Below are 19,691 nucleotides of genomic sequence, written 5' to 3' on the forward strand. Positions count from 1 at the left end.
CCAGTCAGCTTAGTACCAAAGATGACATGCAAAATAAACCCAAAACAAAACAAGCAGATAATTGGTGACAAGCTGCGACCGGCTTGGCTCTTAATTGACTCACTGTGGATTAGAAGCTGGGTTTCTGCTTTACCAACCAGCCACTCTCAAACTGGAGCAGCAGCCAGGCTGCAGAGCCTTTGTAGTTGTGCCCCACAGTGGCAGATGTGAAATGAAGCGTTATGAATTTTTCGGGACCTGTAAGCCCACAGAGGGACTTAAAGATTTTGAGGATCAATATTTTTTAGTTTGAGTGTAAGGAATCCCTGATGTTACAGTGAGATGTCATACTATATTATCTAATATATTTCAAGTTCAGAGTTCAAAACTTTATTTGTCACATGCACTATTTATGCACAGTGTGTTATGGATCATATCATATGCATAAATGCTCACAATGTTAATATACTGATGTTTGGCAGGTCCATGTCCACCATCTTAGTTTAGTGTGTTAGCATGGAAGCAGCTTTGGTTATAAATCAAAGCATTAGACCGATTGAAATTTTGGCCTAATGATGGCACTTGATGAGAAGTCAGGGGGTCACCAAAGTTATAACAAATTATCTTGAGGGAGAAATGAATATGTGTACCACATTTCACAGTAATCCATCCAAAAGTTATCAAGATAATTCCCTAAAAACAAAAATGTCAGCCTTATGGTGGTGCTAGAGGAAAGGTCAGTGAATCACTAAAGTCAGTGGGTTTCATTCTCTGGAGAACATGAATTTCTGTACAAAATTTAACAGCCATCGATCCAGTAGTTGTTAAGATATTTCAGTTTGGACCAGAGTGGTGGACGGACCAACCGAAAGACAGGCTGACACTGCCATCCCAAGGGCCTTGCCACTAGCATGGCTGATATAAAGAATCCAGTAGTTTTATGTTGCTCTGCCAATAGGTTTTGAACTTAAATAAATAGATAATAACTTATATAAATAACTTAAATAAATAAATAACTTGAATAAATAAATAATATAATAAATAAATAGTAAAAAATTAATAAAGAATTGAATATGCTAATTGGTTACAATTTCTTTTGTTTAGCATAAAAATCAAATTAGCCTATGTTTTAGGTTTTCAAGGACAAAAATATGCACTTAAATGGCATCTTGCATTGATTCTGTTGTATTCACCTCTAATAGTCACCTGAAATATTCAGTGTCTGTCTCCTGATTCTACATACAGTACCACCTACATACCGCAAAACTTGTGGGCCAGCTAGCTTCCCACTGCAGGCTACAGACAAATTTTAGTTGTTTTAGTCATCTCAGACTGCCCTGAGAGATGTTTGAGCCTTTCTTTGAGCTGTCTTTACAGTGTTGAATACTTCCATTGGTTGCTCTGACAGATGCTTTTTTTCTATCTGCCATGTGCTTGAGTTAATATTACATCCGTCAACTGTTAGCTTAGCAGTCTTGCATGTTTAACAGCATTTTAATGTGGTGATTTCAATGATTATTGGTTATTTCTTGATATGTTCGAGAACACAACATAAAAATACGGTTGTTGCAAATTGTTATTAAAAATGTTCACTAAATTGATTGTGGTACTGGGTAATGTTGTGGCATCCTTGGCTTGTCCTTAAGGCACCCCAGAGTGCCACAGCACCTACTTTGTGAAACGTTGCTGTGTGGCCCTGATCCTTATTAGCCTTACTTCATAATAAACAAGATAACTACTTTACTGTTTTACTTAAAAGATACTGTTTAGATGCAGCTTGGAATTTTCATATAAATGCAATTTAACCACTAAGATATACATTTTAATTGTCAGGTGGTGTATTTGCAACTAAAAACAGCCATTAGTGACATGACACAACATTTGCTATATTGCCTTTTCCTTTCTTCTCAGCACAGCCTTGACTACATTTGACTGAATGTAAAATCTCTTTAGATTGATTAATATAGGCCTATTTACTTTTCAATGCTGTATATATATGCCATTCAAGACTTTAAGAGCCTGCATTCATCACAGTAAGTAGATGGGTGGAATTAAAAATATTCTTTGGTGAATGTCCATCTGATGGACGCTGTTACACTTCTACTCAGGAAACAGACTTGAGGCTCTTAATTCATGATACAAGCAGAAACTAAGCACTCTATCTACTGTGTGTAATGCACCCACCTGCTCGCCCCACTGCTCTCTGCTGTGTTTGATATGTTGACGGAGTCTGGAATTGTCACTGTTTTTGGTGCATACTGTTGACGTGTCTTGCTGTGTGTGTGTGTGTGTGTATGCCTGCCACCTTAGATGATGTGTTGGCGAGGGATGCCGGTGAGTGTGTGATCTGTCTAGAGGAACTGCAGCAAGGGGACACCATAGCCAGACTGCCGTGCCTCTGCATCTACCACAAAAGGTGACACACACACACACCCACACACACACACACACACAGATTTGAATCACTGCCCGTTATATAATTTTGCACTTCCTCTAATTAAATCCACTGCACTCCAATAAAGACATTCCTTAAAGATGGACAGTACTCGTTGCATTTGATTTAGAGGTTATTCATATTATATCATTGGATAATAAAGGTGCTGCGTGTAGCATTTCTAAACATCGATATATCACTGTCAGATTAATTGTGAAAGTGAAGGATAATTACCATGAACAAACATGAGCAGGCTGGAGACGACTGATAGCTGCTAGTGTTTCTCAGAAGCCCTACAGCTGGGTTGGTATTTCTTGTATTTCTTGGAAGCTTTTATCTGCCTTGAAAACCTGTATGGGTTGAAAAAAGACACATCCACAGTACTTAATTTGAAAATGCTATACTTCAGTATTTTCATTTTACACTACTATATATTTCTACTACACTACATTTCACAGGGAAATATGGTTCTTTTCACTTTACATTTATCTGACTGTTGAAATGACTCTTAGTCTTAGTATTTGATTTGAATTAGAATTAGTATTAGTATCCCGACTTTCAACGTAAATTAAGTTCATCCAAAACATTTTGAATGTTTTATCTGCCTCGAAAACCCATAGTGGTTGGAAGTCATATTCAGAGTACAATTTTATGGTACTTTTATACTACTTTATGTTTTACTCCACTACATTTCATTGAAAAATACTATGATTTTTACTGAACTACATTTATCTGACAGATATAGTTACTTTTCACATTAAGACTGATGGGATTTCACACATGTATGAGTGGATATGTTGTTATTAGAATCACTATTTACATTAATATTAGCATTAGCATTAGTATTTTTGATTTTTAATGTAAATAATCCTTTTGGAGGTTTCATCCAAAATATTTTGCCTTTATCTGCCTTGGAAACCTATAATTCAGTGTAAAAATATCTTATTTTTTACTCCACTACAATTATCTGATAAGTAAGTTACTGATAAAGGTTTTACACACTAAATATATCATCATATTTTAAAATTAGCTCCTCCTCAACAGGTTACAACATTAACATTTAAAATACTACTTAAATGTAAAAAAAAGTATATTCCAATGGGCCTTTTATACACAGCAGGAAAAGAAAAGGTGTTGCTAATAGCATAAATAATGACTCCATTTTATTCAAGTGTCCCCATAAAACATGACAGTGTGACAGTGAGCCAGCATGAGCAATAGCAGGACTAAAGCATTATTTTGTGACTTGTCGGCATGTCTTCCATGAAAAAGGCTTATATATATAGTATATAAAGTATTTTATATATAAAAATGTAACACTCTGATAAAGCTATTTTCTGCTTATATAGCATACTCAAAAAACAGTTCAGTAAAGCACAATAAGAATGTGAAAGTAAAAGTTTAAAATAATGTACAATACATGTTGAGTGAACTGTAACACTGCTTTTTCCCCCAGGGCCTCATTTATATACAGTATATTGTGTATGTTCTGCTAATGTGGGCGTGCATGGAGGCCGTCCAACACGCCTACATGTTACTTTAGCAACAATCTTCTGTTGTACTGAATGCATTTAAGACCAGAATTCAGTTGTTGAGCTGTCTTGCTTTATCAAATTTCTTGTTATGTTATTTCTCCTCCTTCTATAATTATTTTGTCTGACCTTTCCTAAATGAACTATGAATGTTTTTATTATTTGTTCTAAGAAAGTGTCCACTGTATTGCAGCTGTATTGTATGGACTTGTCGTTTCACAAAATAACTGAATACCTGTGTGTGTATGTGTGTCTGCAGCTGTATAGACTCATGGTTCGAGATCAATCGGTCTTGCCCTGAACACCCCTCTGACTGACTGACCACTAGGCCCACTAAGAATACTGCTCAAGGTAAGAAACACAGCACATAGGCACTTTGAATGCTAGTTATGGCAAGGTAAAACTGTATATGTAAGCAATATACAAAAGCAGATATTGACTTTGTATTAAAATTCATATGTGGTCCAATCAGTGTTTTCTATCACTGATATGATGGATCTGATGTATTTTAATTGAATTCTAATTCATTGTAGAAAGGATAAATACCTTTATCGCATGTTAAAGCTGCTCTAATCAATATTTTTATATTAACAGTGGATCAAATGACTATGTGTAAAATGAAGTGGGTCCCATGTAAAACCAAACCTACATAGATTTGTCATCTGATTGTGCAGTTTCCTTCAGTCCTAGAGAGCGTTTTAGCATCTTTCAGCTGATTGTTTTGGTCTTAACTTAACAACTTAACTGTTTTTGTTCAGTCTCACCAATTTCATTGACTCTGTTTCAAGCCGAAACGTGCAGGTGGTAGCAAAAAAGCTCTTATAAACCCACAGTATATTACCTGCCCAGCACCAAACAGCAGACAGGCAAAATTAGTGACTAGCTGGTGAATGTCGTGGAGCATTTAGCAGTTAAAGAGATATTTTTCTCAGGGGCTGGTGGAGACCAATACAGAACTAGAAGAAGAGTAAATACTGGCAATTCATTAAGCTGACAGAAACACCAGTTTAAATGAATGCTGATGTCTGCTGAAAATTAGTTAAACAATAGAAATACTCTGTTCATGTTATAAAGTAATCCACCAGGAATGTGCACTTGCATGTATGTGATTGGCCAACACAATGCCTTGCTGGATGATGTCAAAAGGTGTTGATGCAAAAGTTGTGTCAGATTAAACTTTTTTGCCAGACTACCCTCATTTTTCCCCCTGATGTATTGACCGACTGGCTCCATGCAAATGAATGATAGGGCCGCTAATGTTGGTCTGAACATGGCCTTAGCATTAGCACTAGGATTAGTAGTGTCCTGGGCTTCAATCTACAGTAAATGGGCTTTTTATAGGTTGCTCCAAAGATTTTGGATGGCGTGATCTGCATTAGTCCATATTAGTCAAAAAAGACATATCTAGACACTCCCTCTCACACTGACACACTGTGTAAGATGACGCACATTATTGTCATTTAAGCCACCGTTTTTCATCCTTTAATATGTTGCTTAATAGACCATAAAACTACAAGACTTTGAATCATTTTAACATCTTTGATGTCATTACAGTCACACATAATGCATCCTCTTTCTCTCTTTTTCTCACCATCTCTTGTTCTGTGTGTCTGCCCCACCCCTCCCCTCTGTCTCCAGGACATCTCATGGTCCTGCCATGGATATCTGGACACAGGCGCAACCAAATCTGAAGAAACAATCAAAGCGATCAACACATACTTATCCTGACAGAATCCATCATCCTAACCAAGATAATTATTCCTCGTGAACTGAACCAAAAAAACGTGACTGTCAAACCAACGCCATCGTACATTAAAGGGCCCCTCCCGAGCCCTCCATTTTATGTCTGCTGAAGAGGCTGCTTACAACCCCTCCCTCCCTTCCCTCCCTCCCACTCCTCCAGGCTAACAGAGTCCCTCAAAGGGCTTCACCGGTCTCAACTCCTCCCCCCTAACTCAACCGAGGCCAGCTGCCTCCCTGACGTGCTCAGGTCCTCACAGGCCTCCAGCTGCCGGCCTTCCTTCTCGTATCTGGATCGAGGCCCGTCAGTCATTTGTGTCCAGCCCTCCCATGGCCTTAACTGGAGAGAGGTGAGGAAGCAGAGCAGCAATAGGGCAGGAGGGAGGAGGAAGGAAACCACACAAGGAAGACAGAAGAAGAAGAGGATGAGAATAAGGAGGAAACCATCAAATGGAGGATTGTCGAGTTGCAGAAGCTACGTGAAACAGACCGGACTAACTTGTACATTATTCGGTGGGCCTCTCATCTCACAACAGGACTCCAACTCGGTGACGTCCTCTCATAACAGCCCGGTGTGCTTTCTTTCTTATAGTCCCTGCCTCAGTTCTGTGCTGTTCTTCGCCAATTTGACTAATAATAATCCAATTAAAAAGTCCCCAAAATGCTTCTTAGATTTGGTTCCAAGACATCCTCCACACCAGAGTGCACACCTGGGCAGGCAGGGAGGGATAGAGGTAAAAAAGAAAAAAAAAAAACTGGGATGTCAGCTTGTCTTGTATGTACAGGATGGAGGGGGGGAATCTAAAGATGGACTGGGGCTGGAGAGGAGCCGTCTGAGCATGCTCAGTTATGATCGGGAGGGGGGGAGGGAGAATAAGACGGGCCAGCAATGTAGTTTACACTACGACTGTGTAACGTGTGTGTCAGGCTTCACCTGGTATGTGTACGTACACTGTATGTGTGTGTGTGTGTGTGTTTGTATGTGTGCGTGTGGGTGTGTGAGCTTAGAACGGTGACAACATAGCTTTTGCTGAAGCCTCATGTGTGTATGTGTGTGTGCGTGTGTGTGTGTGTGTGTGTGTGTGTGTGTGGGTCTGTGTATTGAAATGTTTACAGTCTAGATGTCCATGTTCCCTGTGTGCGACTGGCAGTCCTCCCTTTACTTTGCTGATGTTTACAGCTACAGAGAAGCGACATGACATATTGTAAATTACACATGTAACCTCTCTCAGTTCATCTCCTCTTTCTTTTTAGACCTGCCAGATTTTTCATGTGATCATGGATTAGTCATTTTCTCGTGAGAGCCTCAAGAGTGTGTGTGTGTGTGCGTGTGTGTGTCTCCGTGTGTACGACTGTTTGTGGGGGTGTGTGTGTGTGTGTGTGTGATTCAAAAGGCGCCTCTTGGTCTATGCTACTGTCGGTTCCCCACATTGTGTTTCTGCTAGAATAGGTCTGGCTGACTGCGTGTGTGGCCGACTGGAGATGTGACCCGCTCCGACCCGGAAAAAGGACTCTGTAGTCCCACTGTGGATCCACTGAACGGGGCTTATTTATTCATTTGTTCATATTTAACAATATTTGTTTAATATTCCAATCATGTGAGGTGTTACTCACTCTTCAGAATGCCAAGAGCTGATGTATGACGACTACTACAAATCAACATACAAACAACTGCATTTACAAAGCTACTGTAAACAAATGGTGGAATAAATTGTGCTAGATGACAGACTCTATGATCAACTTTCATTCAGTGGCCCAGATACAACTAATACAACAGACCAGCACTGGGTTTCCCATGAAACATCTTAATCCTATAGACGCACAGTATGTAATATACCTGCATAGTAATGAGACATGGAGCAACAGTTGGTCTTTTTTTTGTTGTTGCTGCAGAATTATCATGTAACATGGCTTCAAAGGAAAAATCCACCCTTGAATCATCTTCCACCCTTACATAGGTCAGAAATGTTCAGCACACCCCGGGAGTTATTTTAGGATTGAATGTGATGTATCCACTTTCTCCAAATAGGTTGTGTGTGTCTACTTCATTCAGTTATTATAAGGGTACAACTGGGAATGTTAATGTAAAAATACATTTAGGTTTTTTTTTTTTAATGATTGCTTCAAGGCCCCTCCACAAAGAATCTAGAAAGAATCCAGAAAGAAAATTAAACAATACTTAAAAAAACTTTAACAGTTTATGTTTTGGCACACATAATTCATGTATGTGTGTATATATATATGTATATATATATATATATATATATATATGCATGTATATAATATATGAGCGTGTTATGATGTAATCTGCCACAATGCAATGCACTTGGGGGGGCTGCTCAAAGCTGTAAAATGTTAAAACTAATCGTGGTTGGTGATAAAACAGCTCCAGGAACGCATCAGAAACCAAACAAAAAAATTACAATGAGTTTTTTTGCAATGCATTTTGTAGTTGCAGTTTGATTGAATGTTTACAATCAGACGTCAGGGATTCTTTTGCAAGTTGCATCCAGTCTCGTTGCAAATCATTGATCAGAACTGGCCTTAACAGTGAAGTATTTTATTTGCTGTTTGTAACAGCAACAGACAGTGATGACTTCTTGTATAGTAATTGCAAAAAACAGTATACTATGAAGATTAGTATGTAATACATATACAGTATGTAGTATGGACACATTTTTTTTCTGTCATGGCTTTAAATACTTCACTTCCCATGAGCCTCAGATGTCGCTATGGAGAAGAAGCAAGTCAGAGATATAAATTAGCGCTCTAGCAAATTCAAAATTCCAATATAGATCCAGAATCTGAAGGTGAACTTTCAACTGCTGAATGTTAACAAGCTGACTTAAACTGTTAGCAGTGCATGTAACTTTTTGTCATGACTTAAAGTTTATTGAATTTTACATTTTCAGTAGTACAAAACTATATCGTAGAGAAGCCAATAACAATACAATCCTTGAACAACACCAGACAGAAGAAAAAGTAATAAAAAATAATAAAATAAAATATTAAAAGCAGTAATTGACTAATAATAAAAGATAAAGAAAAACAAATAAACAGTAATCGAGCAGTGCATGTAACTTTTAAGCTAGGTGTTTGGATGTTACAGAAATACACCTTGGGAGTTGTAGTTGACGTTACTCTTTTTTGTTGAAACATTCAAGTGTGGATTTTTCCTTGAATATTTCATTCTTGAACCAAAATAATATTAAAACAATAAAAGAATGGCGTGTTGCTCTCACTCTTACACTCTCGACTCCTGTTCTAATGTTGTAAGTAAGTGTGTAAGAGACGGACTTACAGCTAAGATGCTTTTGGGGAAACTCAGCGTCCGGGAGAATTTTCAAACCAAATCTTGAATGTTGGCAGGAAAACACTGATCAGAACTGGGAGCGTCCTAACAGCTTCAGAGCACTACGACTATCTTTCATTTTTACCAACAACAGATGCTACATCATCTGTCAGCTTTTGTTTGGGGCAAAACTTGAGGAATCCAGCCAATACCCTTGGAAGTGTATGTGTTTGTGTGTGTGAAAACAAAGGGTATCAGGCAGTCTTATACACTGTATTTTAATCTTTTAATTTATCAGTCATTCTAATTCTTGAGGTATAACTTTGCACTAATCTAAAAAAAAAGCCTATTTTACTGGGTGTTGAAGTTTTCACCCCTTGCTTTTATCCCTTTGCTTTATTGCTCTATAGTCACCTTTATTGTCATTAATACCAGCAAGGATGGGATTTAACACAATTTAATGCAGTCAAGTCCCAAAGGGGCCTCTGTAGTGCTCTGAAGCTTACAGGAAAACTGCCTCTGATCTGATAAGGTGGGAGTTAACCATTTACACAACAGGGCTGATCTGTACTTAAACTGTGCTTGTCATACTGCCAATTAACATCCATCCATCCAAGACGGATGTCGAAGTCAGCAGAGTCCATATTGGGGGTATTTATCATGACAGCGTTTTTATGGAACTTTACTTGAAGTTCTTTACGAGGCATTATAAGGACTGTAAACATATGTGTATGCACCACCATATGTTAGCTTAAAGTTGCATTAGTGGATATTTATATATAAAGAGTTGATCAAATTACTATGTATAACGTGAAAGGGGCTGCTCTTAGTTACGAACCCACAAGGAAGTATTGCTTCAGCTCTGGATGGAGCATTTTAGCCACTTTTAGCTCATTGCTTTTTTTTTTTTTTTTTTTTTGGCAGCATTTCTGAATCACTTCAGGCAGGTGTTTTCAGTAAAGAAGGTTTCGATAAACCCACTGTCCACTACCTGCCCAGCAACAAACCACAGACAGATAAAGAAAAGCCAGAAAGCTATACTAATAAATATTTTTATATCAATAATGGATGAAATTACAATGAGTAATGTGAAGGTTGTTGCTCGTTGTGATGAACCTATAAAAAATTATCATCCAACTCCACAGTTCCCCTCAGCTCTACAGTATACAGTGTATGAGACACATCACATCAACACTGTGAACAAAGAAATGTCTGTGCAGGGCATGATCACATCTTCATCCAGCTAGTGACTAATTAAATCTTAAGACTTCAAAGTTTAGATTTTAAATCTTTTCCCTACATAATCACAATGCTGTCTTATGTTTTAAAGCATCCCACATTGGCTGGGTTGGTAAAGTTGGGAACTTTAGAGGAATCAATTTCAAATTGTGTTACACAGTTGTCTCTCACTGCCATTTGGAGCTACTATGGTGTGACAATGTCTAAGCTGTAGCTGATTTTGAATCTGGTATAAAATTGTTTTTCAGCAGAGAGACTCAAATCCCACTAGAGATTTTTTTCCTTATTATATCACACCTAACATCAAAGCACATGTAATCATAATGTGGTTATGATGCCTCGTGAGCACCACTTCAAATAAAGTGTTAGAAGCCTGTTAGTGCTGAGATCGTCCCTGTTCCTTGTTAAGGCCATGACACAATGGAGGGTTTGAAACAGAGGGCAGTGTTCACTCCTGCGGGGACGGGGAACAACATCAGCGTGCATAACAGTGGGCCATAAGAAGCCAAATAATAATGATAACTGCTAACCTCATTGTCTATTTGTGTGACACACAATGTCCCCTGTGTATCCTGGCCTGCAGCTAATGGGGGGGTGGGGGTGGGGGGGGGGTGGGGTGGGGGATGATCTCTTTGGGAAATGGCGTCTGCCTCATTCTGGTTTGCAGAGTGAAAATATCCAACGAGTGTCTGAGACTGCTGCCACAGTCGACAGTTGGCCCACTGTACTGCCTGCCTGCCCACTCAGCTCAGACACACAGCTAAAAGAATACAGTACCTTCATTTTGCTTTATTTCATTTGACTCTTTTAGTTCATGACTTATTTTACTTTCCGAGGATGTGAATGGCAGCCTGCTTTTTGGGGGCGCCGACTAACATGTCTGATGACTTTGATGTGCAATCTGTGGGATGAGTAATAATAATGACATATATAATAATCTATAATATTAAAAAAATGTCAAAATAAGAAAGATGACTGACCTTTTCTTCCTGTTATCTAGATTTGCAAACGGATGGTGTCCTGATAGATGGGAAAATACATGATCACAGTATAGACCAGCTGTCGTTTTTCATTTGTCAACTGGTAAATGTGATGACAGCTGTGTGTGATGTGGATCAGGATAGACAGAGAGAGGAAGAGAGAAGCATATTGCAATTCAAGTTTAACTTTCCAGTGCCTGTTTGAAATACTGGTGATTATCATTATTATTATTGTTATTATTATTATTAGTAGTAGTAGTATTATAGATTCCAGGGTGATGACTGCAAAACATTCTCAGAACAGGACACAAACGGGACTTCAAATTTGTAATGGTAATATTCTGACCTCTGATGGCTAAATACATAATTGCAAGTGACTAATGGAAAAGAGGTACATTTAATTTTGTAATGCATTTCACAAACTTAATAATATAATAACTTTTGGTTATGGTTTTATGTTCCCCTTATGAAACATATTGCATTTCAAATTCATATAAATGTCATTGACAGTTTTAAATATAACTTGGCTGTAAAATGGCCACAGAACTCCAAAAAGCTTTGACAAAAAAAAAAAAGAATGAACAAAAGAGAATAATCTAAAACATAAAGTTTCAAACATATCAGTAAAAGGATAAATGACATGTTTTCGACTTGGTTCGACTCAGATTGAATCGATTGCTCTGGTCTAGACTTCACAGCAGCGCTCTGATTGGTTGTCAGGTCCTGGCGCCAAAACACCAAGAAGGAAGAGTTGTAAACAACGAAGGGGGAGGTTTCTGCGTAACATTTCAGTATTTATCTACTTTACAGCCGATTTTGGCCACATTTAGGCACAAAGATGGACACACAGTCGTATCTTCCCGTACAACCAGGAGTGGGGATGGAGGAAAATTTCCTGTCTCTCGATGATATTTTGCTGTCTCATGAGAGACTTCCTGTCCGGACAGAGTGCAGTTTTCCTCGGCTTGGATTTCTGGAGAAGTCGAGTGACACACAGGACATACCGGAGGTTGGTGGAGTTATTCATATTACTGAAGAAAAATACGTGAAAAGCGGTGATAGTTTAAAGTTTTGTAAATTAATTCATCTTATGACAATTGTTTCTGCCAGAGCTTCACTCAAAAGTAGTCCTTAAATAAGAAACATTATTTTTCCCTTTCAATATTTTGCAGTTTATTCTTTACTGGAAAGGGCAGACATTAGGTAGAAAAATAAGTCGACTGTTAAAGCATAAACGCGACCCACTTTTCAATTCCGCAACCTCCAAGACAGCAGTCATATTGGTATAATTTAACTTTAACAACTTTTTGTAACATTGTAAATAGTTAGAATCCAACTGTGCAAGTTAAACATTTTTTAAATGTTGTTTGGTCTGATACCATTTGGCCACAATGAGCCCTGACTTCTAACCATACAGTACAATGTTTTAGTCACACTTCATCGAGATGTATACGTGATTTACTTTTGACTTTATAAGATATATTTTACTTAATAAAACGAAACACTTTGTCAGTAAACCTACACTTTAAATTCACCAGAGAGTTAAAAGAGTAATTTAATTCATGTTACACACACTCAAACACATCGTGGAAACCCTTCTTCACCTCTGAGGGAACCCGAGAAGGAAAGGAAATGAGCCTTTTTCACGTCTTAGTGGGAAAAGCACAGGTGTTAATGATAAAAATGAATGATTGTTAAATGAATGAATGTTATTAGCAAGACCTGCGCTTTTCCTACTTTAAGTCTGACAGTTCAGTTATTGAACTCCGTTGAGAGCATTTCATTAGCATCATCAGGTTAGGCTAACTCATTGTTGCTAACTTTGGAGCAAACCTCCTTCACTTTTCCAGCAGTTGGGGAAACAACAAACATGACTTTTCTTGGTCTTGACAAGCTGCAGCATTTATTAACTGACACACTGTAGTCTGTACTGTACATTTACTGCCAGACTGACAACTTACTGCTAACCTTTTCCTCTGCTCCGCTCGTTCACCATCACCTTTCTGCTGCTTGCTCTTTCACTCAAAGAGTATAGAAGCACTTCTTGGCTCACTCTACACACACACACACATTATACACTGCCCTATTCCTTTAAAGGAGCTATGCTACGGAGAGTTTCCCAGGCAACGACACAGAGGTTAACCCACATTTCAGAGCAGCTCTGCACAGAGGCTCCCAAACACTATTGATTTCTAAATGAATGGATATTTGGCATTATTTTTGGCATTAAAAAAATATTTTGACGGCCGGCCATGCCTGTACAGTTATAGTGGAAACACTGTTATACCTGCATTATGGACCCTACCAGAGAGCAGGAGCCTTGACAATTCCTCCAACTCTGAAGTTTGTCTCCTTCATCTCAGGGCACAAAGATGGAGCTTCCTCTGTGGCTGTCAAAGGGTCTGTATGAGAAGAAGAGGAGGGTGTTGTCAGTCGAGCTTCCTAAAGTATACAAAGAGGGCTGGAGGACCGTGTTCAATGCTGACTCCAATGTGGTGGACCTGCATAAGATGGGGCCCTACTACTACGGCCTGGGATCCCAGATGCTGCACTTTGACAGCCCAGAGAACCCAGATATCGCCCAGACGTTGCTGCAGGTGAACAGCATGCACAAACACAACATGCAAGAGTTCATTCAACATAGGGAGCTACCAATAAAAGTGCTGGTATTATAATAACAATGACATAATCTACACTGAGCAACCATTAACAAATGATAATAACTTAAACTGGACAGGGCTTCTTTGATATTTACGATGATGTATTACCTTCATCAGGGACACAGCATGTCTCTTCAAACTCTTTAATAGATCTTTGTAACAGTATGTGCCAGTGACCTCTGGGAGGTAAGGCAAACCTGCAGGAGATGAAAAAATAGTTTCTTCTGATTGTTGAAGATATTAAGTGGGCTTAGACTCTTCATTAAAGGCAATACATTCTTAAAATGACCATATAAGTGTAATTTGAATTTGTCACCATTAACAGAGATTGCCCCTCTCTCTAACTTTGTGCAAGATCTGTGCTTGAGTCTTACTAAATACCATTCTGTACTGTTTAATGTTGAAAAGATAATAATAATAATAATAATAATGATAATAATGATAATAGCTATATTTGTATATCACCTTTCATACAAGAAATGCAGTTCAAAGTGTTTTACAACAAAATAAATGACATGAAAAGGACATAAAAGCATGTAAAAAAAAAAACCATTGGTATAACATAAGATGGAAAATAAAATAAAAATAAAACTCACCGGATAAAGTGAAACTAAAATACATAGAATGCATACTGAATGAAAATCAAAGAATAAAATATGATTAAAAAACAAGTTAAAGCGTAGAATGTATAAATTAAAGTAAAATATAACATTTTAAAAGAGGTGCAGTAGAGCATAATGCGAAGCTGACTGAGCATTAAACAGTGCAGCAGAGGGCAAGTGCAAAGCTATTTGAATGCTCGGGTAAAGAGAGAGGTTTTAAACTTTCTTTTAAAAGTATCCAGCGAGCTGGCTGCTCTGATATCTATGGGCAGTGTGTTCCATAGTTTGGAGGAGATGATCGCAGTGTTCTTGAGGACAAGTAGCTAACAAGGATTTGGTGATGTAGTTTGGTCCTTGCCCATTTAGGGCTTTGTATATAAGGAGGAGGACCTTAAAGTCAATTCAAAATGCTACAGGAAGCCAGTGCACAGCAGTTCAAACTGGACTAATGTATTCTGTCTTTTTGGTTCTGTTTAATAGCAGAGCTGCAGAGTTTTGGATGAGCTGAAGTCTCTCAGTGGCTTTTTTCGGGAGGCCAGTAAAAAGTACATTGCGGTAATCTAGCCGGTTTGAGATGAAGGCATGAGTTTGATTCTCAGCATTTTTTTGGATTTATAAATGGTTGCACTTTTGCTATTTTACTAAGGTGAAAAATTATGTTTTTGTCACCGTGTTGATGTGTGAACTGAAGCTTAGGTCTGAATCTAAGATAACACCAAGACTTGTGACCTCAGATTTAATCCAGGGTGTTAATTTTCCCAGATTATTAAACAGCATTTCTCTTTTTTGTTTTGAGGCCGACCAGTAGGATTCAGTTTTATCCTCATTTCATTTTAAGATGTTATTGCTCATCTATTTATTTATTGCTAACAGACAGTTGGTGATGGAGTTAATAGCTGCAACATGATTTTGGTTCAGCAGAGATGTACAGTTATGTATCATCAGTGTAACTATGGAAACATACATTGTGTTCTCTGATGATGTCACCAAGTGGCAGCATGTACAGTGAGAATAATAATGGACCAAGGCAGCTCCCTTGTTCAACCTCATAGCAGTTGTCATATTTCTCAGACACATAATCTCCAACACTGATGAAAAACTTTCTCCCTTTGATTTATGCTTTGAACCAGTTTAACAAACAGCCGGAAAGACCAACCCACTTTTCAAGACGATTGATCAGGATATCATGGTCAATCGTGTCAAATGCTGCACTTGGCTCTAAAAGGATAAGAACTGAAACCTTTATTGTCATCACAGTTCATTCTGAGGTCACTGATTATCTTGGTGAGAGCAGTTTCACTGCTGTGCTTTGTTCTAAAGCCTGACTGAAACTCCTCCAGGATACTGTTTTCTTTGAGAAATGAATTTCTTTGGACTGAAACTATCTTCTCAAGTATCTTACTAATGAATGGAAGGTTGGACATCAGTCTATAGTCACTATATTACTATCTAGCTTTGGTTTCTTTAATAAAGGTTTTACAACAGCTGTTTTGAAGGCATCTGGGAAGATGCCTGTTCTAAAAGATGTATTTATAATGTTCAGGACATGACTTGAGACACTATAAAAAGATGTGGAAGAACACAGCATAAAACTTGAAAGTTACATATATGCATATATCTGATTTGAAAGGTCAACACACTCAGACTCATTTTATACATTTATATTAGAACTGCAACGATTAGTCGTTTGACAGAAAATTAGTCCAGCTGCTCAAATGCAACGCTTTGCTGTTTTTCTTTGTCATTTATCTAAAAGGAATAATTCTCTGTTCATTGTATTAGAAAAATACCCTAATTATTGTGTTTTATAAAAACATGATTTTCTTTAAAAGTGCAGAATCCAAAACAAATAGAAGGCCATATCCAAAAGAAGCAGTGTAACTCTGTTCAAATGCCTTCTTTCAATCCACCTTAAATCCAGTGAAATATTATGTGCTGTCTATGGACAGTGTACAGCTTGTTGTGCTTCATTTAACTTATTTGGAATATGTATATATTGAGAGTAGTCAAGTCAGTTTTATTTGTATAGCCCAGTATAACAAATCATAAATTTGCCTTAATCTGTGCAGCACACAACACCTCTGTCCTTAGACCCTTGAAAGACCCTTTAACATGATCACCTCTTCCAGGACGGACAGACATGCCAGGTTCTTTGAAGTATTGACACACTTGTGAATGTTTAATACATGTCGTTGTACAGTCAGATACTTTGCTACGAAATGCCCTCAGATCAATATGTAACAAATCCAGCCAGTGTTGTTTAAAACTTTACAACTAGGTGGTGCAATCAGATCAGAAAACATGGCAGGCTACTGGCTGTCTGCTGCAGCTGTTACCAGGCAGATTAACTCTAATGTCATTGTCTGACAGACAGAAACACAAACAAGGTAGTTGCATACTATAAGATTTTCTCTATAGACCTGACACACTACATGGTTCTTCACCATAAAAGAAAAGTGAATAACTATGGTGGTTGATGGTTCCTCCTTCATCATTTAAGTGGTATCTTGGTTGTTTTTAACCACATGAGCTTCGGGAGGAAATCTGTGACTGATCTCATCAACATTTCCTCAGCCGCTGTGTTTAAGTGTTATTTATTTATTTTATTTTTATTTTTTTAGTCTACCAGGAATAAGAGTGGTAAAATCTTGTTATGAAGACCTGTTTGCCGCCTGTAGTTATCATGTGCTCCCTACATTTATATAAATGATGCATAATTGCATCACTGTGGAGGGTCTTAAAAATGTGCCCTTAGCACTGTGCTAACAAAAAATATTCAGATGGAAATGAAGAATTCTGCCTGCAGGTTTCTAGATGATGACTTGAATGACTGTGGACTACATACCAGCCATGTAAGAGCTCAGTGAATTATAGCGTGGGCCAGTTCTGGACTCTGTTTGAAGTGGTTTCCAATATTTTTGAAGATCTTTTTTTTTTTTTTTTTTTTTTTTGGAAGATTTCAATTTCTTGGAAGTTCAAAATGTAAAAAATTATACATATCTGAGGTTTAACATTAGGTTTTATATCAAAGGTGGCTGAACTAGGTCAGTGTGATTAAAAACCAGCAGGCCTTAATGTAAAAAACCTTCACTACAATACTCTATCTGGTCGTTCTCCCTTTTCCTTTTAATCTAACGGGTCACAAACTCTGGATATCATCCTTCATCTAGACGTTCATTGGTCGATTCAGACGGACCATGGACTCTTCCCAGAATGCCTACAACGAGGACACGTCGGCCCTGGTGGAGCGGATGGACTGTCTGGAGAAGGCGCTGTTCAAGTCAGGGCAGAGCGGCCTCAACGGCTTCCAGAGCTGGGAGAAAGGTCAGGCCTCACAGCTCACCGCCTCTAGTCTGGTACTTAACTACCGCAAGAGGAAGATAACCGACATACAGTCCTGACCTCAGCCAACAGCTGGAAGATTCTGCTTGAGAGCACGGCACCTACAGACTGGCTTACCTGCATTTTCATTTTCCATGGACAAATCTGTCTTCTACATCTGAGACGTTCTCTGCTGTGGGGAATCAATCAATCCTGCATGGAGTAAACATATGTTTCCTATTTATTCTGTCACATTGTTTGAACTTTATATAAACTCAACAGTATGATGGTGTGTTCATTTTGTCATCACTAAGTATTTTTCTTTGGACATTCAGCCGATCTATGAGTATTTGGTTATTGTAACTCTGATTGTTGATTGATTTTATTATATAGCAAGTGAAGACTTTACAAATACAAAGAGTTGCTTGTTTTTTTCTGTTTCATATCATTATAGATGGGTAACTTTAGGATTTTTGGCTGATGGTCATTAGGGGTGGCTGATATGGATCAAATTGTCTGCCTTGAGATATATAATTTTACATCATTAAATAGCAATATTACCATAAAGAAGTCCTGCTCAGTGATTTATAATTGCCTACTAGGCCTAATAGAAGCTGATATCATAAAGACATTGCTACTTTAGTAGAAACAGTATAGTAACACGTCCACCTGTTGAAAAAAAAATCTGGTGTCTCATAGGATCAGAAATACAATTGAAGTCTTATTTTTCAAATGTTTGCATGAGATCTTACTGCAGTCAGAGATATCAGCATCTACCTGCTGTCACAATGTTTACTGCCTGGACTTAATTTTATCAATAGTATGTGTGATAGTATACATTATATAGCATATCAGCATGCAGATTGAGATCAGTTCTACATACTAACTGTAGAAAGAAATGCTGGTAAAATGTGTCACTGGTAGAATTATCATTATGGGTCATTCAGCACACTGACTGAGATAACATTTTGTATGCATTTATCAACAGCACTGGGTCTCTCCAAATGTTCCAACCAGCCAATCTGAATCCAAGCAAAACGACCTAGCAGCAGGTTGCTGATTAGCTGTTTATTCCTCTACTGCTCTAAACTAAGTTGCAAGGTCTAAACCACAAACTGGAGCAAACTTTTCCTCTGCTTTCTTCTCTGCCTCAACATTCCTAAAGTGAGATAAGGGATATCAAGATGTGATATGAGGGCATGGTTTGGGTGTGGTTGGGTAGATGTTAGAAAGTCCAAATGCAGACTTCACCTCCTGGAGACCTCGTTCCCGTGGAACACTACTGTCCCCTGCTGGTGGAGGATTCACTTGTCCTAGGTAACTATAATATTTAAGTGTTTGTCTTAGAAATATGCATTGCAACATGTATTAGACATAAGGCAAAGGATTCTTTCTGCATCGTTATTGATAAATCTGATGGCAAGTCTAAAAAGCATGCTGTAATGTACTGAATATCAGTGGCTATTTTAGTTGATGTAGGCTGTAGACCTGTTTCACAGCACACATTCTGACTTACAGTATGAAACACAGGTGTTACTAATAACACTAACAATGGTGTTCCAGTGAGTCAGCATGCACAATAGCAAGACTGTCCAACAGTTTAAAAAACTGTCCATCCTTAAAAAGCCACCGGCAGTCACTAGATGCTCCAATTGACTCCTATTCAAAAAGCGACAACTTCTCTAGAAATACTAAATCAATAATTTTTTTCAATGAGTCATTATGGTCTCAATTGCTAAATCCAGGCCCTCTAATTAGTGTGCTGGTGGTCATATTGGAAATTATTGCTCCATTAAGAAGATTTGAAGACTTAAAGTAGGTTCGATGTCTGCCGTGTGGGAGTTGATTAGTAGCTGTGACTGACAGTTGGCTCACCTGCTGCTCTCCCTGGCTCCAGGACTCACACTGAGTC

General features: G+C 38.2%; 2 protein-coding genes across 2 annotated transcripts in view; both read left to right on the forward strand.

Moving 5' to 3' along the window:
- znrf1 (zinc and ring finger 1) overlaps positions 1 to 8,932 on the forward strand; it is a 67,578-nt gene extending 58,646 nt beyond the window's left edge. Inside the window, exons 3-5 of the mRNA XM_044356576.1 lie at positions 2,290 to 2,395; positions 4,205 to 4,296; positions 5,584 to 8,932. Coding sequence (XP_044212511.1) covers positions 2,290 to 2,395; positions 4,205 to 4,262 — 164 coding nt within the window. The 3' untranslated portion in view covers positions 4,263 to 4,296; positions 5,584 to 8,932. The remainder of the gene's footprint in view (positions 1 to 2,289; positions 2,396 to 4,204; positions 4,297 to 5,583) is intronic.
- A 2,975-nt stretch (positions 8,933 to 11,907) lies between these two features.
- gins3 (GINS complex subunit 3) lies at positions 11,908 to 18,349 on the forward strand. Its single transcript, XM_044356577.1, has 3 exons — positions 11,908 to 12,205; positions 13,560 to 13,793; positions 17,629 to 18,349. The coding sequence occupies exons 1-3, from the start codon at positions 12,035 to 12,037 to the stop codon at positions 17,857 to 17,859; spliced, it is 636 nt and encodes a 211-aa protein (XP_044212512.1). The 5' UTR covers positions 11,908 to 12,034; the 3' UTR covers positions 17,860 to 18,349.
- Positions 18,350 to 19,691: the final 1,342 nt, after the last annotated feature.

The sequence above is a fragment of the Thunnus albacares genome, chromosome 7 (genome assembly GCF_914725855.1).
Source record: "Thunnus albacares chromosome 7, fThuAlb1.1, whole genome shotgun sequence".
In the NCBI taxonomy this organism is placed as follows: Eukaryota; Metazoa; Chordata; class Actinopteri; order Scombriformes; family Scombridae; genus Thunnus; species Thunnus albacares.

What these genes read in the sequence shown, in the direction of transcription:
- gins3 (XM_044356577.1), top strand. Translation starts at nt 12,035, where the DNA reads ATGGACACACAGTCGTATCTTCCCGTACAACCAGGAGTGGGGATGGAG. An exon ending in ACACACAGGACATACCGGAG is followed by an intron (nt 12,206 to 13,559) that starts GTTGGTGGAGTT and finishes CCTTCATCTCAG; the next exon opens with GGCACAAAGATGGAGCTTCC. An exon ending in TCGCCCAGACGTTGCTGCAG is followed by an intron (nt 13,794 to 17,628) that starts GTGAACAGCATG and finishes TCCTTCATCTAG; the next exon opens with ACGTTCATTGGTCGATTCAG.